Genomic DNA, 26021 nt, shown 5'->3' on the forward strand with positions numbered 1-26021 from the left:
ATTCACAGGTTATATTTTACATAAAAACTTTTATTCAAATCTAGATCTTTTTAAAGCATTCTACTCAGTTAAGGAACTGTTTTGTTTCAGTTTCTGTTTTGCAACCTGAAATATTCTTTGCTTTTAGTGGTATTGTTGGAAATAGTGCAACTACATTATTGACTACCGTTGAAGAAATGCATTTGCTAAGCAAAAAAATATTCTTCAATAGCTTGAGTCTTCATGCAAGTAAATTAATGGACAAGGTATGTTTGAAAAATGTAATTATTAAATTGTGTGAATGTTTCACATTAAAGATGTTTTAATGATTTTTGTATTGATTGAAAACTTTTCCCATTACATTCTGTGTTCTTTTGAGTTCTTCCTGTCACCAACAACTTTCATTTTGAGATGGCTTACTGGACCTAAGTTTATAGTCTTTGTTCCTGAAACAGTATAACATTGAGTTATAATTGGAGATAGCGTCTCAGGCTCCAATTTTACTACCATTTTTTTCTGTCACAGAAGTTGTATAATTAAAGCAAACTTATTGTATTTAGCTGGGGGCTAAGATGACATACAGATTGGAAAACCAGAACTCTTACAAAATATTTTTTTCCAAATAGCTTATATTTTTACCCCTGATGTTACAGTTTTGTCCTTATGAAATGTATGCTCCTCTGAGTTACATAATTATTTATGAAAACAAACAAGGAAAAACATCCCACAAAAAAACAAACAACAGAATCCTCAAAGAGTCCTGTAAGATCTAATATCTTAAATTGAGCAGGGTATTTTGGCAGGACCTTAAGAAATAGATTTACAATGATCAAATCCTTCTTTATTTTTGTTTCATTATTGAGAACATGAGTTTTTCAAGGATGTGTCACAATCACCATACTGGCTTTTTAATTGTACTACTCTATCTAATAGGCTAGCTATATTAGCCCCAAGTTTTGTAATATGGTATAAAATAGACAGTAGCAATTTAGTCCAGAATACCAGGTCCATCTTCACTTTCCTAAGTTCAGTCTTCACTTTCCTAAGCCTTAATAGGAGTCTACTTCCTGACCCACATGCATGATTCAGATTCATTTGGAAAAGCAACATGAATTTGTGGAGCTGGAATATCTACCTTTATTTTTCTTGCCTTGTGTATTTCTGTTTGCATCAACAGTTTACTAACAATCATTTCTGGTTATATTTGTTATTATGAGTTCTTATTTAGACAGAACTCTTCTAAAATAATTTATACATGATACACAAACATTAAACATGAACAAATATGTGCTAGCTGTTGAGAGTACAAGGATGAACACTCAGCATCTGTTGGCCTCATTAAGGTTGCTTCTCCTTTAGTGGAAAATGACCAAATAAGTCTGGTTATTATAGAATCCTATAATTTATGAAAGACACGTGCCTACAATACGTATATGGTAGCACCAGAGGAGGAGTATATTTAGCAAACTATCTGTACTCCTTTACAGAGAGGAAGCTTTCCACAGAGAAATGTAATAGAGTTGAACTTTGAAGGACAGGTAGGCTTTAGATAGTTGAGGAAAGGAGTGCATAGAGGTCATCTTAAATAGAAGAAACAAATAGAATATGCTAGAACATGAGTATGAGTTACCTATAAACAAATTTTTCATTTATTAAAAAATATCACTTGTAAAGTGATGTGTTTTATATATATAAGTGGGGAGGCTAGATTGGAAATAGGAAAATTAAAGGAGTATTGAAACTGTTTTTATTCATACATGATTTAAGGGAAAGACTGGGAATAGGCAAGAGGGGACAGATTCATGAAGGGTAAAGGTAAAATCTTCAAAACTTGATGACTGAATGTGGGTTATTGAGAGGGATTCATCTAGAATAATTCCTAGGCTAATCACAAATATCTAGAATGCAGAAAGAGGGTACAATTTGGGAGATAAAGATGGTATCGTCTAAGTTAGATAAGATGAGTTTGAGGTGCCTATGAGAGATCCCTCTGGAATTGGTCTAATCTAAAAGGGAGTGATACATTTGGATTTAGAGAGTTTTACATATAAGAGATAGTTGAATTCATGGGTTTGGATGAAGTCACTAGGAATAATTTTTTTTGTAAGAGTAGAGCTACCAGGACACAGTCTTGGGAAACGCTGACGTTTAAGAGAAGGAAAAAAGTCAACAGTATGATGCTGAGAGAGGATGGCCAGAGAGGCAGGACAAAAATTAGGATAAGGTTTTATCAGAAAAGCCAAGAGAAGACAGTTTCTAGAAGGAGGGCATGGTTAATAATGACAGATGCTTTTAAAGAGTTCTAGTAGGAGGCTTGTTATCTTTGGCAATATATATGTGATAGGTGACCTAAATGGGCAATTTTAGTCCTGTGGTGGAGATAGGAGCCAGATTGTAGTACGTAGAAAAGTTCATGGGTAAGCATATTACCCAAAGCTTTACCAATTAGAAAACATATGGGCCTCAAGACTGAAAATAGATGCATTAGGCATTTGTATTAAGAAATTTGAAACAGAGCAATAAAATAAAGATATATGGAAAGGATGGAATTAAATTTCTGTGACAAATTAGAAAACAAAAGCAGAATTGATTATTTGTTGAAAAGATAAAATTGGCAAACTTATAACAAGTCTAATCAAGAAAAAAAGAAAATTAAAAGTTTTTAGAAATTAGAGACAAGCCACAGATGATAATTAAAACTTAGAGAGTACCATGTGCAGTTTTGTACTAATCATCTGAAAATCAGAATAAGATGAATGCTTTTTAAGGTGACATAAATTGGTAAAATGTGAGTCAAAAGGAAGTGGAAAGTGTGAATATACCTAAGGAAGGAAGAAAAGTTATTAAAGAACGTGTTGCCAGGCCTAGTTCAGATTATATAGAGAACTTCATTCATACTTAGGAGGAACAGATAATTCTCCAGAACATGAAAAAATATAGAAAGCTTCCCAGTTTGTTTTAGGTAGTATAACACCGACATAAAACCTTTTAAAGATAGTCAGTAGTGAAAACCATAGATCAGTCACTTTTTAAGTTTTAAAACTTCAAAATTCAGCATTTATATATTAAAACCAAGAATGGTTTATTACATGAATATAAGAATATTTCAGTGTTAAGAAATATACTAAATGAGTATATAAAATAAATTTTATATTCTCATATTTGATTATTTTGGGGAAAATCTTAATAAATAAGTCATTGATGAATACTTCCTTAACCATATAAAGAGAAATAAAACTAACAGCCAATATCATAATTAATATTGACACACTAGTGATTCTTCTATTTAAGTGAAGAACAAGAATGCTTGCCAGTACTTTTAAATAATAACCACGGTAGAAAGACCAGATAAAGAAATGAATTGTAAATATTTTAAAGGAGGAGACATTAGATTATTTATGGATGTTATGATAGTCTATTTTGAAGACCTAGGAGAATCAACTAAAAAGCTGTACAACCAGAAAATGAATTCTAGTGAAGTCGGTGAAAAGATCAATATACAAATGTAATTAATTTTCTTATATACCAGCTCATGAGGTGCTCAATAAATACTGGTAACATGAATGGTTCAGTTCATTTTCTGCTGGCCTATATTCCATCACTATCTTGCCATTAGCTTTAAATCTCTTGCACCCTTGCCATTTTACCACATTCACTTTGCAAAACCACCTTGAATTAATTCAGTTTTTCAGTTTTTCCTGAGCTCTGCTAAAGAAAATTACGTCATACAGACAGGAGTCACTAAAAATTGTCTCCAACATCAGGAAACCCCTCCAGGAGGTCCAGCAAATACTGATTGTCCTTTGGCAGCCACTCACATTTACCTTACTTATTTTCACCCATTTCCTCAAATCTACCATACTACCTCCTACTGAAAAAGTGCCAACTCTTGCTAAAACTGGATAATGGACATTAAAAAAAAATCTTTACCAACATGACGAGCAAAAGTGACATTTTGTTGTTTTTCTCATTTGGATTTCTGTGATTCTAGTGAGAATTAACATTTTAAGATATGTTTTTGGCTGTTTGTGAATTGCTTGTTCAAGTCCTTTGCCATTTTCCTATTGGGTTGTCTTGTTCGTTTCTGATATTCTTTATGCATTAAGAATATTAACTCCATCATATATAACAGACATTTTCTCCACATTATCATTTGCCTTTAAAATTTGCCTGTAGTATTTTCTGACACATCAACTTTTAATTTTTTTATAGTTCAATAGAACTTTTTTTATAGTTGTTTTCCCTTGGGAGCATTCCATGCTTGAAAGTATTCCCACAAGAAAAAACATTTAGAATTTAATATATAATAAAGTTAGCATCTATTAGTGGGGAAATGATAGATTGTTTAATACATTTATTTAGATGTATTTTCTTAGGTGTTTCTATGTTTTCACTTTATTTATTTTTTTAAGCAACAGGGTCTTACTGTTGTTGCCCAGGATCGTAGCTCACTGCAGCCTTGAACTCCTGGGCTCAAGCCATCCTTCTGCCTCAGGCTTCCAAGTAGCTTGGACTATAGGTGCATGCCATCATGCCTAGCTAATTTAAATTTTTTTTTTTTTTTTTTTTTCTGTAGAGACATGGTCTCACTATGTTGCCCAGGCTTGTCTCAAACTACTGGCCTCAGGTGATCCTCCTGCCTCAGCCTCCCAAAGTGCAGGAATTGCAGGTGTGAGCCACCACACCTGGCCCTGGCCCTGGTTTCACTTTTGCAACAAATTTTTAATCTACTGAAGTTTATTATTGTTCAGACTGAAAAGTTAGTATCTTATTCTTTCCCAAGTGGTTATCCATTTATTTTATTTTATTCCCCTAATAGTAAATTTCTATATATTTTATTAGTCATGTAAAAGTTAAAATGAAAGTTGCAGCAAAACAGGAAAACATACAGTTGACTCCTGAGCAACATGGGAGTTACGATGCTGACCCCTGTGAAGTTGAAAAAATCTGCGTGTGACTTTTGACTCTCAAAATGTAACTGCCAATTAGCTTACTATTGACTGGAAGCCTTGCTAATAACATAAGCAGTCAACACATTTTTTGTTGTATGTGTTATATACTGTATTCTTACAATAAAGTAAGCTAGTGAAAGGAAAATGTTATTAAGAAAATCATAAGGGAGAGAAAATATATCTACTATTCATTAAGTGGAAGTGAATCATCATAAAGGTCTTTATCCTCATTGTCTTCACATTGAGTAGGCTGAGGAGGAGGAAGAAGAGAGATTGGTCTTGCTGTCTCAGAGAGTAGCAGAGGGAGAAGACAATCTATGTAAATGTGGACCTTTGTGGTTTCAACATGTGTTGTTTAAGGGTCATCTGTAATGCATAGTAAAAGGCAACTGAAGGATGACATCTTCCAATTAAAACTTTGAACAGAATAGGATGAAAATGAGGGAAGAAAGTAATTGTAATCTGAATTTATTAATTACCAATCAATATTGCAGCTTATGTGAGTTTATAGCAGTGAATGGGCTCTGATCATTATTGTTGTTGTTTTTGTTGTCATTATTACTAGTTGAACCCTGGATGTTTTTCTCAGATGTTAACTGGGCCATATTTAGAGTTATTTTTACATTAGATTGCGACTGTATTATGATTCTCTTTACAACTCATATGTTGCTTGTATCTACAGCCATTTCAGGTTTTTTGCAAGAATATCTTCCTTTCATCAAATTTTAATGTTCCATAATTTTATATTAGTTGTATCTTTTACTTATTCTGCTTCTTGTAAATGATTTCGCTTCCTCTAAAAACACTGTAGCTTTATGAAGAAAACAATATTTATTGTAGAATGTTCTTCATTAGCAAAGCACCCAAGTGGAAATTTTTGTTAATAGAATTTTAAGTGCATAGTATAATTGTTAGAAAGAATAGCTTTTAAAATAAAGGTATAGCCAGAGAGGAATTTTTAAAAATATGATTGCTTTTGTGCTTTTAAAAAGACATACTTGGGAGCTAATTCTTTATCCAGCATGAAAAAAAGAAAATTCAAGGACATAATTTTATTGAAAGATGTACCTTTTCCCTAACAAAGCAGTTTGAAGCACTTGAGTATTCAAGTAGGCATACGTCCTTTCTTATCAAGCTCTCCTGAAATATTCATAACTGCAAATCTAGTGAAGTTTAAAGAGAATATGTATCTATACTGCAAAAGACACAATGTTGTATCAATTTAGGCTAAACTGACATTTTCTAAAATTATTTCTCACTATAGTAATAGTACAGTTCTAATTGCAAGGATATAGCCTGTCTTAAATGAAACCCATATCAAATTAATAGTAGTCAGGATTGATTTGCCCAGTCCTCTGGAGGAAAAAAAACAAACCCCAAATGATTCTTTAAATAAATTGTCATTTAAATTCTAGGATATGGTTACTGCTTTGAATCTCTTTTTACTACTCATAGCATAGTATGTGGATTAGCAGCTTGGGCATCATATGGGAGCTTACTAGACATGCAAATATCTCAGGTCCTGCTCCAGACCTACTGAATCAAATTATGCATTTTAATAAGATTCCCAGGAGGTTCATGTGCTCATTATAGTTTGAGAGGTGCTGTTCTGGTTGAATAGTTTGAGTTTTACATTATTCCTTACAGATGATTCTGCCAGGAAAAACAAACAAACCAAATTTTTTTTTATCTGAAATGCTTTAATATTTAAAAAAATAAAAGTGTGTAAAATAAGTTATAATTTGAAATTATTTCAAACATGTTAGTTTGTAGTCTTTAATTTTATCTTGGACAATTTTATTGACTTAAAAACTTAAATTCCACATATTGTCAATTACTAGAATGTATGCACTTAGAGCAAAAAGAATGTATATATTTTTATATATATATATACACACACACACTTCTTTTATATATATATACTCCTTTATATATATATATTTTAAATATGTATAGAGAGAGAATGAGGAAATTAGTTTAAAAATATGAGGACTTAGTGTTTGGTTGGCAAATCTTTATTTTTTGAAAGCAAATGGGCGAAGGGCCTTCTAAGAAGCTACACAACAGAAAATTATAGGACCTTAAATGGAAGATAGCTGAAAGAATAACACTAAAGTTGGTAATGGGCTGAAGTTGTAGGAACAGCTTTTGGAATTTTTATGGTGCAACCTTTTTATTTTTCTCTAGTAAAAGTCAGAGCACCTAAACTACAGAAGGGATAAAAAGTAAATAGTCACAAGAAGAATGAGGACTTTTGTGTATAGCTCTACACATTTAAAAAAAGAGAGGTTCTAATATATGGAATATGAAGTTTTCAGTAGCTTAAATGCTTTTTTTAAAAAATTTATTGATTGATTAATTGATTGAGTCGGAGTCTGTCTCTTTCGTCCAGGCTGGAGTTCAGTGGTGTGATCTCGGCTCACTGCAACCTCCTCCTCCTGGGTTCAAGCGATTCTCCTGCCTCAGCCTCCTGAGTAGCTGGGGTTACAGACCTCCACCACCATGTCCAACTAATTTTTGTATTTTTAGTAGAGACAGGGTTTCACCATGTTGGCCAGACTGGCCTTGATTTCCTGGTCTCAAGCAATCCACCCACCTCAGCCTCCCAAAGTGCTGGTATTATAGGCATGAGCCACCATGCCCGGCCTTTAAATGCTTTTAATTGTGAAATTTTTCTGTATACTTCAACTTTGTCACTTAGAAAATATTCAAATTTTGAAATAAGTATTTCATAATAATAAGACTTGATGTTTAGTATGTACAATAATATAAAGAAGAAGAAGAACAAATGAGCTCACTTTTTTTTTTTTTTTGAGACAGAGTCTCACTCTGTCACCAGGCTGGAGTGTAATGCACAATCTTTGCTCACTGCAACCTCTGCCTCCCAGGTTCAAGCGATTCTCCTCCCTCAGCCTCCTGAGTAGCTGGGACTACAGGCATGCACCACCACACCCAGCTAATTTTTGTATTTTTAGTAGAGACGGGGTTTCACCATGTTGGCCAGGATGGTCTCCATCTCTTGACCTTGTGATCCGCCCACCTCAGCCTTCCAAAGTGCTGGGATTATAGGCATGAGCCACTGCACCCAGCCGAGCTTTATTTTTAACTGCAGATATAGTACCCAAGTCTAAAGTATATAGTTAGTTGAATGTTTGTATTTGCATATGCTCATTAATTATCACCCAGATAAGATATAAAACATTTCTGGCACCTCAGAAGGCATCCTCTTTCCCCTTCCCAGTCAATATCTAACCCCAGTGTAAACTGCTGTCTGACTACTGTCTCTTGTTTTCCCTGCTATTAACTTCATGTAAATAGATTCATACAGTGTATAATTTTTGGCCCTGACTTAGCATATCTGTAAGATTCATATATTTTGCATGTTCAGTAGTTCATTTTTTAATTGTTGTATAGTAATTTCGTTAAATATATTCACCACAATTTACTCATTCTGTTACTGAGGAACATTTGGGATGTTTCTAGTTCTTGGATATTGTAAATAAAGCTATTATTAATAGTCTTATACATGTGTTGGTGGACCTAAGTTTTTATTTCTCTTGTATGTATGCCCAGAAATGGAATATCTGGATTATAAGATTGATTAGCTTTACTAGATATTGCTAAGTATTTTTCCAAAGTAATTGTCCTAGATCACTTCACCAGAAATGTGGGAGTTTCAGTTGTTCCACATTCTCTCCAGTACGTGATGTTGTTAGTCTTTTTAATTTTAGCCATTGTAGAAAGTGTGTGGTGGTATTTCATTTGCTTGTAGTTTGCATTTTTCTCAAGATTAATGGTGATGAACAATTTTTCATGTTTATTGGCTGCTGGATGTACTTTCTTTTGAAGTTGTCTTTTAAAGACTGTTGCAGAGAGTCCTTACTGGGTTGTTACCTTTTTCTTATTGACTTGTAAGAGTTTTCAAACATGTGTTTGGATACAAGTCCTTTATGGAATAATAAGCATCACAGATACTTTCTATCACTTTTTGAACTGTCTTTTCACTCTCTTAGTCGTGTATTAGATCAACAGAAATTCTCAATTTTTAATTCAGTCTTGTATAACAAGCTTTTATTTCATGATTAGTTCCTTCTGTGTCCTGTTTAAGAAATCTTTGGCTATCTCAGGGTCATGAGGACATTCTTCTGTATTTTTCTCTAAGAAGCTTGATTATTTTAGCTTCCACATTTAGGCCTTCAATCCATCTCAAATTTTTGAGTATGGTATGAAGGTAGGGGTCAAGTTTTATTTGTGTGTGCGTGTTGTTTAAATTACTTTATTTTCCTTGCTTTCAATTTTTCTTGCCTTTGGCCTTGATCCATGTCGTAATGTCTGGTAAAATATAACTGGATACCTAATACCATGTTCTCATAGTAGGTCTTCAACAGATGTTTGATAGATTGAAAAACTAGAAGAGCCTTAGAAGCTAATCTTCTCAGTCATCTTTGTCCTTAGCTGCATATGTATTTCTTAGGTTACCTGAGACTTTTATGTTTTTTTTCAGTTAAGTTGATATTTAATAATTGGTTGTCTTAGTACCAGTGGTGTAGTTGCAGGTGGTTTTTGTGCTGTGATACAGGTATAGCCTTTCTTAAATTAAAGATTCAGTCTGAGTTTGTTGGGGATACTTATCTCGGGTGAGCAATTGATGGGACTCCACATTAGAAAGGCAATATATAGCTCAAGGAGAAATCCTGGGCTTTGGAGTCTGATAGAGCTGTACTCAAATTCTAACTTTTCCAATCATTATGACTTTCAATAAGTTGTCACTATGTAATTGAGTTTTTACTAAATGTAAAACAAAGAATTATGGCACAGTCAATGTAGATTAACCTGCCCTAGGTCACATAGTCACTAAGGGTGAATATACACCCAGGTCTGCCTAATTGCTAAGCCTGTGCCTACTTCCTGGTGGATGTTCCATACATAATAGTTCCTTTTAACATTTTCCTTTTATTTATTTTTAATTTTTATAAATTTATGAGATACTAATGCAGTCATGTTACATTTATATATTATGTAGTGGTGAAGTCTGGGCTTTTAGTGTAACCATCACCTGAGTACTGTATATTGCACCCAGTAGGTAATTTCTCATCCCCCATTCCCCTCCCACCCTCCCAACCTATCTGAGTCTCCAGTGTCTATTATTCTACTCTGTGTCCATGGGTACACATTATTTAGCTCCCACTTATAAGAACATGCAATATTTGACTTTGTTTATTAACCTCAGATTATGGCCTGAAGTTCCACTCATGTTGTTGCAAGAGAAATGATTTCATTCTTTTTCATGGCTGAATAGTATTCCATGGTGTGAGTGTATGTGTGTATATATGTGTGTGTATATGTGTGGTGTGTGTGTATATGTGATATGTAACATATATATGTGTGTGTCCACAAATATAACATATATGTGTTATATGTACACACACACCACATTTTCTTTATCCAGTCATCTGTTGAGGGGCACTTAGGTTGATTCCATATCTTTGCTATTGTGCATATTTTCATATGGATATACACTTGATCCAGCACCATTTATTGTAAAGGCCATCCATTCCCACTGCAGTGAAGTGGAAATGGCCATAAATCACATGACCATGTATGTGGATTTGTTTGGTAATTGTGTATTCCATTGATTTATTTTAGATTATTTATTCCATTGATTTTATTTTATTTAGAATCAACTTGTGCATTTTTAAAATAAAAAAGCTTTCTGAGGCTTTGATTAAATCTATAGATCAGTTGAGGAGAAATTAATATCTTAATGATACCAAGATTTCCAATTTATGAATATCGTATATCTCTCCATTTACTTAGGTCTTTAGTTTATCTCACTAACCTTTTATAGTGTTCAGGCCTTGTACATCTTTTGTTAGATTTATTCCCAGATATTGAATGGTTTTTTTGATGCTTTTGAAACTTATTTTTCTTTTTAAATTTTATTTTCCACATATGTATTTCTAGTATAGAGTTGATTTTGATTGTTGATTCTGTTTCCACATACCTTTAAGGCAGTTTGTTTTTGAGTGCAAGAGTAAGCCATTGAAGATTTGGTCTCACATCTTCATTTTTGAAAGCATTTTAAAAATATCATTGGGACTGCTGTATGGAGAATGGAAAGTGGGTATGGATGAGCAAATTTGGAAGAAAGGAGACCACTCAGGAGACTCTTAGAGTAAACCTGGCAAAAGTGGCCTACTATAGAGCAGTAGCATAGGATGGTTTGGAGCATTTGCATTTGGAATATATTTTTAATGGTATAGAGATAATTCAGTAAATTAAATGAGGGAAATGAAGAAAAGAAAAAAATCAATGAATACTTTTCGGTTGTTGATCTGATTAACTGGATAGTATTAATGCTTAAATACCTCCACTTAATGTTTGTAAAACAAAAAGTGATAACTATTGTTCCCACTCCCTTTTGTATTTCATACAAACTCTAAGTTCTTTAGAAGATTTTTCTTTTTTAAATAGGGCAGTGAAGATATTAGCTGGTTCTTTCTTTTCTTTTTTTTTTTTTTTTTTGACATTAGCTTTTGTTTTTGATGAAAGAAAAATTTTAACCTTACCATGTAATGCTAATTTCTGTCTTTTAAAAAATCTTAACTTATTAAACAGTATATCTAATTTTACACTTTTCTTTAAGATTACATTGGAGCCCATGAGTGGGCTTCTATTAATCTATAATTGTTTCTGTAATTTTCCATGTTTATCTTTTTTTTTTGAAAAACAAATGGTAAACTCAATGATATTCTTAAAGATGTCTGCCTTCCTCCTCCACCTGTAACATGTAAGAATCATCGGTTTGAAAAGTTTAAAGCGTATGAGTCACAAGGATATAAAATTAGCTAGCAAAATTTCAATGTAGCAAAACATTTAGGAAGAAAGGATGCTTTATGTAAACTTGAAGAAGGCCTCAAATAGGTTGTAAGATACTGGGGCCATTAGTGCTCATAGACTTCAATGTGGTCATGATCTTAAGAAACAGTTGTTAATAGCACCTTATCATAGATTCCCTACAGAAGAATCTAAGATCTACAGCATCCTCTCTGAAAAAATTAACTTTATAGAATTCAAGTAAAAATATCACCTGTGAAAATCAAAATTAACACTTTGGTGTAGTGGTTATAAGCGTGACCTTTGGAGTCAATGCTTGGGTGAGAGTCTAAGCTCTGCCCCTTCTAAGAACAGTGGGACCTTTGGCAGGTTATTTAATCTGTCCCTCCTTTAGTTTCCTCATATATAAAATTTGATATTATTCCTTCCTCCTCCTTCTCATCAGTCTTGCTCATCTTCTGCAAAAAGGGAATAATATATACGTTAGGTTCATTAGGATTAAATGAAGATCACATGTAAAGTACATGGTACAGTTTTTAGATTATTTTTTCACATTACAAAATACTCATTTTGAAGATAGCAATATAAAGAAAGTTTAAACATGACTATAGGTAACATTCAGCATTTTTAATATTTCAGTCTTTTAAAAATATGAGTGTACACACACCTGTACACATGATGTGCATACAATTTTGTCTTTGTTTTTGTTTTTGAGCTGGAGTCTCACTCTGTGGCCCAGGCTGGAGTGCAGTGGTGCAATCTCACCTCACTACAACCTCCACCTCCTGGGTTCAAGTGATTCTCCAGCCTCAGCCTCCCGAGTGGCTGTGATTACAGGTATGCGCCACCGTGCCCAGCTAATTTTTGTATTTTTAGTAGAGACGGGGTTTTGCCATATTGGCCAGGTTTGTCTTGAACTGCTGACCTCAGGTGATCAGCCCGCCTCGGCCTCCCAAAGTGCTGAGACTACAGGTGTGAGCCACCATGCCCAGCCCTGATGTGTATCTTGCATTTTTCATTTAACATATTATTGGGGCTTAATAAAATGTTAATTCTTTTTTTTGGAAACATCTTTAATACTGTACTTATGGATCCCATTCTTCCATGCAGAAGCCAGTTTTACATGAATTATTTTGGTTCGTTTTCCCTATTAAATAGCATTTATAATGACAAAACATTCCGTCACAGTACTGTTGGAACATGTCTATTGTCCAGAGGCTTATTAAGAAATGACTTACTGTTTAGTCCCTTGGTATTTCAAAACAATTGATTAAATATATAATGGTATATGTATATGTTTTATGTTGTAACTATGCTGCAGGAACATAAATTGAATGTAAGTGACCATAGTCAACAGTTTTTATTGATATCCATTATGCTTAAAACGTTGTGAAAGATAGAGCAGTTAAGAAGATATGTGCCTGAAATAAGGAGTCTGATCTATTTGAAGTAGACATTCTCACATGTCATTTTAGTAGCCTTGTACTTTGGATTTAAAAACAAGCAAAGATATTTGCTTATTGTCCCTAAGGGAGTATGCTTTGAATATAACCAGTTATTTTGTATCCATTCATTCACATGAACGTGCTTAGGTTAGTGGTACATATCCATGATATAGGTATTTGGAAGTAATGTGGCCATGTTTGCAACAAAGCTTACCTGCCTGAGCAAGTACTTGCATGCCTGCTGTAGATACTCAGCAAAGTGTCATGTGGCCAACGTCAGGTTACAACTCTAGTTAAGATTTTTGAGAGTTTAAGATCATGACAAAAATAGAGGGAAAAGTCAAATATTCAGAATAAGAAAGAGGGAAATCTTTATTTGTAAGGCAAAAGTTCACATTTTCTTCAACTTTCTGTCAGTATGTAAGATTTCTATGAATAGCTCAAGTCCTGGCATAAGTAGCAGTGATAATATTAACACCTCTTTCTCCCAGTCACATCACTCTGAGGATGCATCTGCCACTCACTTACTGGTGCTGACAGGTTTCCAAGGAAGTGGAGTGTGAATAAACTTGGATTTTCTACACAGCTTAAAGCTTATAGGAATTTCTGTATTATGATTATTGTTTTACATGAAGTTCATACATTGTTTTTTTCTAATGGTTGCTACTACTTGTTTTAGGCTCTCTAAATAACAAGGCCCACTTAATTCTAGTGTTTGGCCTCCACAGCCTTATATGGAGATATGAAAGACATAGTAAAGAGGGTCTCTTCCCTAAGGGAAACTATGGTTAGTATAAAGTAAGTGCAAGAATGCATTGGAGGGACTTCAAAGGAAGTATAGACTTGGCCGGGTGCGGTGGCTCACGCCTGTAATCCCAGCACTTTGGGAGGCCAAGGCGGGCGGATCACGAGGTCAGGAGATCAAGACCATCCTGGCTAACAAGGTGAAACCCCGTCTCTACTAAAAATACAAAAAAATTAACCGGGCATGGTGGCAGGCGCCTGTAGTCCCAGCTACTCGGGAGGCCGAGGCAGGAGAATGGCATGAACCCGGGAGGTGGAGCTTGCAGTGAGCCGAGATCATGCCACTGCACTCCAGCCTAGGCAACACAGTGAGACTCCGTCTCAAAAAAAAAAAAAAGAAATATAGACTTGTCTCTTACAAAGTTTAACCATTAGAAGTGAATTTTACAAAATGAAACTAAAATGACAAAAGTGAGGTGTTTCTCCTCCTCAGATTTTCTTTCTGTTATTCTGCTACAGGATTTTATAGTCACAAAGTTTGTTTATCTGAAAAACTGCCATAATTTTCACTTAGCTTTAGAAGTGTGGTTCTTACCTTGTTGCCGATCTAATGGATGTGTGTAAAAGCACCTCATAGAATGGCAGTTTGTTGAATGACTTGAGTTCAAGTAGCATTCACTTGCAATGATTTACCATCAACTCTAACTATGGCAAAGTGTGACTTTAGCCTTAAATTTAAACTCCTTAAAGACCTTATTTCAAGGGAGAAAAAAATTTCCTTTCAACTTTCTCCTATCAGTGTGTAAATTTTACATCATTGGTCTTCTGTTTTGTTTGGCAATTAAAAATCTCTTGTGTTAATTTTTGAAAGTTTTTTTGTTTAAGATTTATTGCTTCCAAGTGCAACAAAAATAAAAATAAATAAATGGGACCTAATTAAACTAAAATGCTTCTGTATAGCCAAAGAAATAACGATCAGAGGAAACACACAGCCCACAGAGAAAATATTTACAAACTACGTATCCGAAAAAGGACTGATATCCAGAATACAAGGAACACAAACAAATCAGCAAGAAAAAACCAAATAATCCCATCAAAAAGTGGGCAAATGAGATGAACAGCCATTTCTCAAAAGAAGATATACAGATGACTAACAAACATATGAAAAAATGCTCAACATCACTAATCAAGGAAATACAAATTAAAACCACAGTGAGACACCACCTTACTCCTGTAAGAATGGCCATTTTTAAAAAGTGGAAAAAAAAAAAACCATATTGGTGTGGATATGGTGAAAGGGAATGCTTACATACTGCTGGTGGGAATGTAAATTAGTACAACCTCTATGGAAAACAGTAGGAAGATTTCTTAAAGAACTAAAAGATCTACCATTCAATCCAGCAATCCCGCTACTGGGTATCTACCCAAAAGAATAGAAGTCATTATATCAAAAAAGACACTTGCACACGTATGTTTATTGCAGCACGGTTGCAGTTGTAAAGATATGGAACCAGCCTAAGTGCCCATCAACCAATCAGTCGATAAAGAAGTTGCAACAACTTGAATGGAGCAGGAGGCCATTATTCTAAGTGAAGCAACTCAGGAATAGGAAACCAAAAACTGTATGTTCTTACTTATAAGTGGGAGCTAAGCTATGGGTACACAAAGGCACACAGAGTGATATAATGTACTATGGAGACTCAGAAGGGGGAGAGGATGAGTGAAGGATAAAAAATTACATATTGGGCACGATATACACTACTTGGATGATGGGTGCACTAAAATCTCAGACTTCGCCACAGTACAATCATCCATGTAACCAGAAACCACTTGTACACCAAAAGCTATTAAAATTAAAAAAAAAATTTTTTAATATTTATTGCTTCCAAAAGACACTATATACTCACTGTCTCTCTATTTCTATATGTATATGTATATATGTACACACACACACACATACTATATATTATAGTTTATAACTTAGAAGAGAAAATTACACATTAAACATTTAGGTTCTTAATCATACAAGGTTTATAGTTCTACTAGAGCTGTACTCCTCATCTAGCTTCCCTGGAGGATTTGTTAGATTTTTTTTTTCTGTTTATGAAAGGTATTGGGAACTGACACATAATGTGTTTGCTCTGGTTTCTATAGCTGTCTATTTCTATATTATAGCTATTAGAATGCTAGCAGGTCTTTCTGATTTGTTCTAAGCTAAAGATTCCACTGAAAAAATTTTTGAGTATCTTCTGTTCAGTTTATATTTCTTATGTATATGCATGCACATATATGGAATAGCTTTATATTTAGATTTTTGGAATTATGAGTATGTTGATTTCTATTAAATGTATATTTATTTTAAAAACAAATGGAAACACAAAGAAGAAAATAACACTCCTCTACATCCTGTCACCCTGAATTAACTGTTATTAACTGCTTGGTAGTTGGTAGTTTCTTTTAGGGGGCAGAGAGAGATCACTCTATTAATTTTGTAAAACTGATATGCATATATTTATACATAATTTAAACTATGGAGAAGAGCACAAAGATGAAAATTTTTAAAAAACCCTCTTCTTCGAAATAACATTAGTTAACTTTATTATAATCAGTTTAACAACAGTCTAGATATCATTTTAAGTAGGAGTGATAAATAGAATACTTTTGTGAAGATAAGATCATATTCTGGAGGTTTTTTTTTAAGTTCACATTTATTTGAATTTAATGAAAGAAAAGGAGACAAAACTGAAGAAACTGTGGAACTTGAAATATGTATCTCTTCACCCAAGAAATATTTTCCTTCAATTTTGTAAGTTTTGGCTTTATGTGTTTTGGGGTTTTTTGTTGGGTGCATATATATTTATAATTATTTTATTTTCTTGATGGATTGACCCTTTTATCATTATCAGATATCCTTTATTTCTAGTAATAATTTTTGTTTTAAAGTCTGTTTTGTCTGATATTAGTGTAGCTAATTTAATCTAGCTTTCTTTCAGTTATTGTTTGCAAGGTATATCTTTTTATATCCTTGTATATATCCTTGTACATCTAATTTATTTTTGTCTTAAAAGTGTGTCTGTTGAAGTTGGCATATAGTTGGTACATGGTGTGGTTTTCCAAATTAATCTGCTAGTCTGTGCTTTTTGATTGTCATGTTTAATCCATTTACACTTAATTTAATTGAGGGTAGAGTAGAATTTATGTCTGCAATTTTTCCTTTTGTTTTCTGTATGTCTTAAATGATTTTTTTTCTCTGTGTCCCTGTTACTTCTTTTACATTGAGTAGATATTTTCTAGTCTACTAATTTAATTCCCTTATTTAAACATATATGTATGTGGGTATAGGGTTAGTTATATTTCCTGAGTGGTGCCCTGGGATACAATTAGCATCTTAATTTATAACAACATACTTTGAATAGTATACAGAAATTTTGCTCCTATATAGCTCCATTCTCCTCTTCCTTTATGCCGTTATTAATACAGTTAAATCTTATTACATTGTATGCCCATCAACATAGACTTATAATTGTTGCCTCATGCAGTTTTCTTTTAAATTAGAGTTATGAACAAAAATACATTAAAACTGTCTTTTATAGTTATCTTTGTTGGAGCCTTGACCAGTGCTCTGTTTCTTTATGTGGATCAAGTTACTTTCTAGTGTCCAGTTTTCCTTAGTATGTCTTGTAGGGCAGGTATGCTAGTGAAGAATTTTTGCCTTTATGGAGTGTCTTAATTTCTCCTTTATTCTTGAAGAATAGTTTTGCTGAATTTGAAATACTTGGTTGAGAGTTTATTTCAGCCTGTGAATATGTCATCCAATATGCAGGCTTCTGGCCTGCATGTTTTCTGGTAAGAAATCAGCTATTGATCTTGTCAAAAATCCTTGTTCATAGTGAGTTATTTCTTTTTAGTTGCTTTCAGGATTATCTGTCTTTTGACAGTTTGATTATGACATGTGTTGCTGTAGGTCTCTTGAGTTTATCCTTCTTGGGGGTCAGTTAGCTTCTTGGATGTTGATTAATATTTTTTAAAATCAAAATTGGTAAGCTTTCTGTCATTGTTTCTTCACTGCCTTTTTTTCTTTGTTCTTTCCTTCTGGGATTCCCCTTTATACTTACATTGTTAAATGGTGTCTTATCTCTGATGTTCTGTTCATTTTTTCAAATTCTTTTTCTTTCTGTTTGTCAGACTCGATAATCTTTAAGTTCCTATCTTTAAGTTCACTGAGTATTTATTCCACCTGCTTAAATCTGCTGTAAGGCCAAGCACAGCAGTTCACACCTGTAATCATAGCATTTTGGGAGGCTAAGGCAGGAGGATCACTTGAGCCCAGGAGTTTGAGACCAGCCTGGGCAACATAGCAAGACTACCATCTCTACAAAAAAGAAAATTAGCCAGGCTTGTTGGCATGTGCCTGTAGTCCTAGCTGTTAATACTTGGGAGACTGAGGTGGGATGATCACTCGAGCATGCAGTGAGCTGTGATTGCACCACTGCACTTTATCCTGAGTGACAGAGAAAGACCCTGTCAAAAAACAAAAAACAAAAACAAAAACCCTATAGTTAATTTTTCATTTCAGTTATGTACTTTTTGACTCCAGAATTTCTCTTTGGTTATATTTTATTATTCCTCTCTCTTTATTGATATTCTCTATTTGGTGAGACATTGTTTTCATACTTTAGTTCTTCAGACGTGATTTTCTTCAGTCTTTGAACATATCTAAAATAGCTTGTTTAAAGTCTTTGTCTAGTAAATCTAACATCTGGACTTCAGAGAATGTTTCTATTGAGGTGTTTTTCTGTGCATACTGTGCATGGACTGTATTTTCTTGTTTGTTTGCATGTTTTATGTTTTTTTGTTCTTGTTTTTATGAAGGAGAGAGTATTTTTGGACATACTTACTTTGCTATTCCTGGTGATGTCACTTAGGTATTAACTTTCTACATGAAACAATCTTATAATAAATGCCGATATTTGAAAATTCTTACACCTTTCTGCCTACCTGCCACTAGGATGTAGTCTCTTACATTGTCTTCTAAGTGCTATTTTTTAAAAATTTGCAAAATATTACTTTATTAACATTGTAAGTATTCTGAAAATATTTTTAAAGAAATTCATAGGCACTTCTTTTTATGTATCATGGTGCCACCAAATAAGGATAGTGAACTTGGCATACCTTCTACTTAGTAAGTGCAAGGCATGTTACTCAGCCATGCAACAATCTCATTTAATATTTACAGAGTCCCTCTGAAGCTCTGAAAAGTTAAGTAACTTGCTGAAGATTACACAACTAGTAAGTGATAGATCCAAGATTTGAACTTCATGTGTTTAACTCTAGAGCCCAAGATATTAATGGTAATGTTATACTGTTTCTGTGAAGTGATTTTCAAAATGTGGGACCCATGGATTACCTTCTTGAGAGACTCCTAGGGTGCTTGTTGAACTGTCAATTCCTGAACCCCTAACCTATACATATTGAACTAAAATCTCTGAGATTTGGGCCTGAGAGTAGGTGACATTTCTCAATTATATTATAGTTGGGATAGTGCTGGTCTATGGACTGCTTTTTTCTTATGATTTGGGCTAAAAAATAAAACAGTAGGCCATTTTAAATCCGTATTAAAATGTAATTCTACAATTCAATTGAACACTAACATTTCAAATTAATTTTTTGAATTTTAGAGTACAAGGTGACATATTCTGAGATAATCTGACAAAGAACTTTTCTCTCACTTTGTGTGCTGTTAATATAGTTCAAAGTAAGCTATTGATAAATTATAGGTTTCTAATGTGTGAGTCTGTGCTTTATAACTTTTACATTTTTTTTACTATGAACTTACATTTATACATTAAAATTTAGTGGAAAAAATATAAGGAGTGGGTAAATCATCTCTTGTTTTAGATTGAACTCCCACCACCTGATCTTGGACCAAGTTCTGCACTAAATCAGACACTCATGTTGCTGCGTGAAGTTTTAGCATCTCACGATTCTTCAGTTGTACCATTAGATGCTCGTCAAGCTGATTTTGTGCAGGTATGTTATAAATTCATTTTTAATGATTGTTTTTTGCTCTTCTATTGTACACTCTGTTTCAATTCTGGAATTTTGTAATTCATATACTTCGACAGTCCCTTTCTTACTGTTGATTTTCCATCAAATATTAAACCAGTTATCATAACTTAAAAAGCATTGATTTATGTTTAATCTTTTCCTACGTGCTTCTATAAATTGGCTTCCTTCCAATTAGTTTGGCATTAAGTATCATTAACCCAAGACCATATCAGTGATTGAGAAATAAAGAATTCATTTTATTTTTCATTTGTAGGTTTTATCATGTGTCTTGGATCCTCTCCTACAGATGTGTACTGTATCAGCCAGCAATTTAGGCACAGCTGACATGGCCACTTTCATGGTCAATTCACTGTATATGATGAAGACAACATTAGCTCTATTTGAATTCACTGACAGACGTCTGGAAATGCTCCAGTTTCAGGTAAATTTTTCTATAAAATGACTATTTACTATGATTGAATCCTTTTCTCTATGTGATAGCTTTAAGTTATTGGCTTAACTAATTTTAATGACCTAATTCCTATAGATCCCTTCATATCATCTGATGAAAGGACACACATGCACATACACAACGCACACACACACACACACACAAATTCAGTATTTCAGTTTTCAGCTTTAGAGAACCAGAATGTGTAATGTTTAAAATATTTGATTCATACCATAATATGTGATAGTAGATTGAAGCTTTTCTGATTAATTTGAACAGTTATTCTGTATGTGGATTTTAGTTTCTGAACTGTGAATAATATGCTATATTTTTCAAGCTGCATAGTTAATAATGCAAAATGTGTTACAGAGGACAGATATATTTTTATCTATGTGTAAACCAGTGTTAGGCAAAACATTACAAATTGCTATACCAATCACTTGAGTTCTTGAGTCCTATAAAGCAAATGGTTATCACTTAAGAGTGTATATGATGACTAAAACAAAGCCAGTTGTAAAATTTAGTAGATAGTTGGATTCCAATTTTAAGCAGTGATTATTGGTAAATATACTGTTTTTTAAAAAAACAACTCTGAATGTTCTGTGCTATCACACATATATCAACAGTTTGACAGTGGGTATAGGAATGAGTTTCGATATATCAAAATTTATATTTTCTAATTTTTAATTTTTTCTTTTAAATAAATATATCAGAATTTTCCATATTTGTGGTTTAAAGTCAAATAATTCTACAGAACTTCTTATGAAAAGCCACCAGTGTACCATCCTCTCCACCCCCAACATCTCTTTCTCATTTCTCCCTCAAAAGCACAATTTCTTTCAGTTTTTATAGTTGCTTCTTTTGGTATTTATATTTGTAATTCTAAACACTTACGTGTATTGCTACTTATAGATTTTTTTTAGTTTTATATCTAATGTATTAAATTAGATATAATCTAATACATTGTGAAATGAAGTGAACAATGAAAATTTAGTTATCTACTGCCACTCCCCCAACCCCCCTGGATAAGAATATGGTCATACTTAGAGTTTTCCCATCCTCCCAATGTAGCTATATTATGAATTTTGGTTAGATCAATGTTTTGTTAAATTATTATTACTATGTAAACATTATTGGTGACTGAGCCATGTAATGAAGAATGGTTAATTTACGTTTCTTGGATAACTTTTTCATTTTCTGTGGAATTAATAACATTTTTATTTAAGAAATGTCACTTTTTTCTGTATTTGTCACTAATTCAAGCCCAAATCCCTGCCATTTATCTAAATCTTAAGATATTAAGATATGTCAGGTGTTTATCAATTTGCTTTATCACCAATTATCTATGTTTCTTATGTGTTCCGTAGCTATTTTATGCATGGTAAAAATTCTTCTTGGTCTATGTGCTAAATTGAGCTTATTAGTTTATTCAAGTTATCTGTGTCCTTGCTTATTTTTGCCACCATTGGATGTGTCAGCTGGACTTTTACATGTGTTTCAACATTCTCCAGAAATCTTTTGAGCCAGATCTTTATTAGTCCTGGCAGCATTTTCAGTAATTGTTCTGTCAGCAGATAATTCAGGTTCCCCTTTCTCCAGACTCCAGTAGCAATTTTCCCAGTGCTCTTTCAGACCCCACTGGCAGTCCCCTTGAGTGGGTATTCCAAGTGGACAAATCACAGTGTGGAAGTGCTTATTGGCCTATTCTTGCATTATGCTTGTCAGTGTGCTGTCAGCCAAGACTGGCCGCATAGAACAGCCTGGATTCAGTGTGATAGAGGACAATACAAGGGTGTGGATATGTGAAGGTGTGGTTTATCACATTTCTCCAGAGTAACAATTTACCTTGTTGGGTAAAGGATTCTTGATTTTAGGACCTTTACTACCAATAACCTATTATTTTTTCCCCACTCTTATATAGCTTCTTCCAGTGTTTCAAGCAAGAAGTCCAGGCTAGTCAGATTCTCTTGTTTTTAGTAATCTAGTCCCTTCATCTGGAAACTTACAGGGATTTTCCTTTGAGTTTATATGTTTTCCCAGGATATTTTTGGTATGTCTCTTTTTAAAAATTATTTGCATCTTGGACTTTGGAGAACCATTTCAATGTAAAGATTCAAACCTTTCTTTTGCTTAGTAAAGAGTTCTATTTCTTTAATCATCACTTTTCTATGTGTTACTTTTTATATTTTGAAGCCCCTGTCCTTGGTTGGTTTTATCTCACGGATCTGCCCTCTAATTTCTTTTTAAATCTCTTTACTTTAATCTATTTGTTTGATATTTCTTCTGTATTACTTTCCTTCCATTTTTCTTTCAGATCGTTGATTTGATGCTTAGCAGTAACTCTTTTTCACCTTCATTAACTGTTTACCTTTGCACACTTTGTTTTTCTTTGGTTTCTAGTAAATCCAGCAAGTAAGGGCTCTAATTGTACTTCCTTGGGCATTTATTTAAAAAAAAAAAAGAAAGTACTTTATGTCTTTCAGTAGTGTTGCCTCACGAAAGAAACCATACTTGTTCTGATTATTCACAAGGGCTTTCTTTTAGCTTCCTCACCTCTTTTAAATCAGTTCTAAGATTTTTAGGGGGAAGAGCAGAGCTATTGGAGTTGCTTAGAAAATGGCATTCATTTAGATGGTAACAGATACCATAGTTGACAGTGTACTGTGTCATTAGCAAGCAAACTGGTAAAATCTGGGGGAACATTCTGGTGAGGAATAGAAGGAAGACCTCTAGACTCAGGATTGTACTGGCACAAAAAAAAAAAAAAAAAAGAACAAGCTTTTTCTCACCAGGGAATGTTTCAACCCATCAAGGTAGTTCTCTTCTGTGGTTTTTATCTCCATTAGCATTAGTTGGAATCCCCCAAAATAGCACAAAGCTGGGGAGCCCATACTACTCACATCTGTTAGCCGCATCTTCCTAGGCAGTTCCTGAACCTGAAATCTTTAGTCAAGTTTCTACTGGGCCCTCAGCTCTTCCCTACTTGTCACAGACCTGCCTTATCCTCAGGGATTTCCTCTAGGCTTCTCCAGATGTATATTTGATTTGTTAAGTCAGTCTAGAAAGTTGGGAGCATGAGGAGGACAGGAGGTCAGGAACATCAGGCCCTCATCTCGGAATTCTTCCTAAATATTTTATTTTATACTGTTGTTGTTTACTAGTGTTTTTTGTTTGTGTTTTCTTTATCACCAGCTTTTAAAAGAGCTGAGAAGCTACCTAAATTTTGTGACTGGAGGATAGTCCTGGAATCCTCCTTGTTTATAATTTTTAAAGTAAGACTTTTTCCCTCTTTCATAGAAAGACTTACTGTTTGGGGGAAGAAAGAGGCTTTGTTACAGAGGTGATCCCTGTGCCTCATCATCAGTGCCAATGCAAGGCACTGCATCTACTCTCATCAGTGTCATTCTTCTTTTAAAATGTTTTCTTTGTGTTTTATTTTAGATCGAAGCACATTTGGACACACTTATAAATGAGCAAGCCTCTTATGTTTTAACTAGGGTAGGCTTGAGTTACATCTATAACACTGTACAGCAACATAAACCTGAACAGGTAAGTGCATAGATGTTCCTTCCTAATTCTAAGAACATGCCAGTTTAGAGTATCGCTTCTAGAGCTGCCCTCTGGATTCTTGGCTCTACCACATATTAGCTACGTTTTCCTGGGAAAGTGACTTATTTTTCTGTATCTGTTTCCTTACCTGTGGATTGGGGATAATAATAGTATCTGTGTCATAGGGTTGTTCTTAAGACATAATACATGCATAGTTCTTAGATGACTTCCTAAAATATGGTAGAGTGCCCCACAGTATTAACAATCCTTTTTATTAAAAATAGTTTTTGTTAAAAGTAATGAAAATATACAAAAATTAGTCTTATAAAATGTCTAAAGAATATTCATACTGGTAAATTTTTCAGATTCGTATATCACTATTAGTTAATTGAATGCATAGATTACTGTATAAATAGCAGTCATCTTCTTTTTAATTTAGCAAATTGTTGCCCATTACTTTGAGAAGGTAGTCACTTCTGGGGCCAGCATATGATCTTGTTAAATTATAGAACCCTAGTAGAAATAAAGGAGTGGTGGGAACCTTAGAAAACCATGTAAGCCATCTTTCTTAAGAAAGCAAAGAACTCATTCAAACGGCATTAACATGAAGACTATATTATGGCCCAGAAACTGTTAAATGAAGCTCTTGAAACACAACTTTTCAATTTTTTCTTTGCTGAAGTGGTAAGCAAATTTCTACCAGTAGGAACCAATTTTACTGCCTTTCTGTACTTTCAAAGTGAAACTGTTCAAGCCTCCATGTGTCACTGGCATCTTCCAGTGCTTCATTGCCTTCATTTTCTTGGGTATGAGTAAACTTGAAGTATCATGATATTTCTATTGTTAATAAACTTGAGCACCTCTTGCTCCCTCCAACAAATCATAGTCCCTGATCTTATTGAGGTTGAAGAAATTACACTTGAGTTCTTTGGACATAAGCTAAACGATTTTCCAAATTTGGGCAGTGCACTAATGGACTATATTCAGTAAGTGAAATGAAGTGTATATCTCCTTTTTTACATCTTAGATCTGCTTTTTTTTTTTTTTAAATAGGGCTCTTTAGCTAATATGCCCAACCTAGATTCTGTGACACTGAAGGCTGCAATGGTAAGTGTATAATAAAACATTTTAATTTAGATTTCCTTATGGATCGATAGTCTTCATTTTTTGCCGTGTGATAATTTCATTCTGGGTGACACTTTTTAATCTCTTGATATGCTGTATTAACGTTGGGTCCAATAATAATGACTGAGCCTTTATTACTTTAATTGAGCAGTTCTGGCCAAGTCTTAAATTCATAGTAGTGTTCCACTATGCTCTGATAGTCTCATCATTACTGTTTACGATTACTGTTTACTCTTTATTTTTAGAGTTTTATTCCTAATTTAAGTGAGAAACAGGAATGACAGATATGAAGAAATTAGGCTGTATATCATTATAAACTTGTTACTACCTTGATCCTTCGTTTAAAGTTCCTGACATGAAAAATTGAAATTAGATTCCACTCTTAAAACAGTATGTTACTCTTTAGTTTGAGACTCACTGAATTTCCACTTCATTACCTTCTTTTCAGGTGAAGATCTTCTACCTTCCTTTTTGCATGATTACTACTTTTTGTAGTGTGTTTCTGTGTCTTAAATATATATACTTTCCTCATATGCATAGTATTCATATGCATAGCCATTCATTGTATGATATTTAAGTCATATAGCTCTATCCCTCATAGGAATGATCCCTTTTGGAAGTTTTGTGATAGTACTACTAGTAATTAGTACTACTGGTAATAATAATATGGAACAACAACAGCCATTAACATTAGCATAGCAAGTGCTTTCCATGTATTAACTCTTTAATCCTCATGACAACCCCATTCAATCCAGGAAGTTGGCCTACAGAGCTTGTGGGTTTGTACTAAGCTAGTGATCCTAAGTATTTAAAATACTCACATATACTCACTACCACAATGGCCTGACTTTCATAGATAGTCCTCTAGGAAGGTTTTTAAATTTTCCAACA

At 33.8% G+C, this 26021-nt stretch overlaps 1 protein-coding gene across 4 annotated transcripts in view; it reads left to right on the forward strand.

The window, feature by feature from the left end:
- The window catches only part of COG6 (component of oligomeric golgi complex 6), a 140319-nt gene that overhangs the window by 44972 nt on the left and 69326 nt on the right, over positions 1-26021 (forward strand). For all 4 annotated transcript variants that reach the window (XM_002824197.4, XM_009248592.3, XM_009248593.3 and 1 more), the window contains exons 13-17: positions 128-245; positions 19856-19987; positions 20280-20447; positions 23898-24005; positions 25059-25112. In XM_002824197.4, coding sequence (XP_002824243.3) covers positions 128-245; positions 19856-19987; positions 20280-20447; positions 23898-24005; positions 25059-25112 — 580 coding nt within the window. The remainder of the gene's footprint in view (positions 1-127; positions 246-19855; positions 19988-20279; positions 20448-23897; positions 24006-25058; positions 25113-26021) is intronic.

This window comes from Pongo abelii, chromosome 14, assembly GCF_028885655.2.
Source record: "Pongo abelii isolate AG06213 chromosome 14, NHGRI_mPonAbe1-v2.0_pri, whole genome shotgun sequence".
In the NCBI taxonomy this organism is placed as follows: Eukaryota; Metazoa; Chordata; class Mammalia; order Primates; family Hominidae; genus Pongo; species Pongo abelii.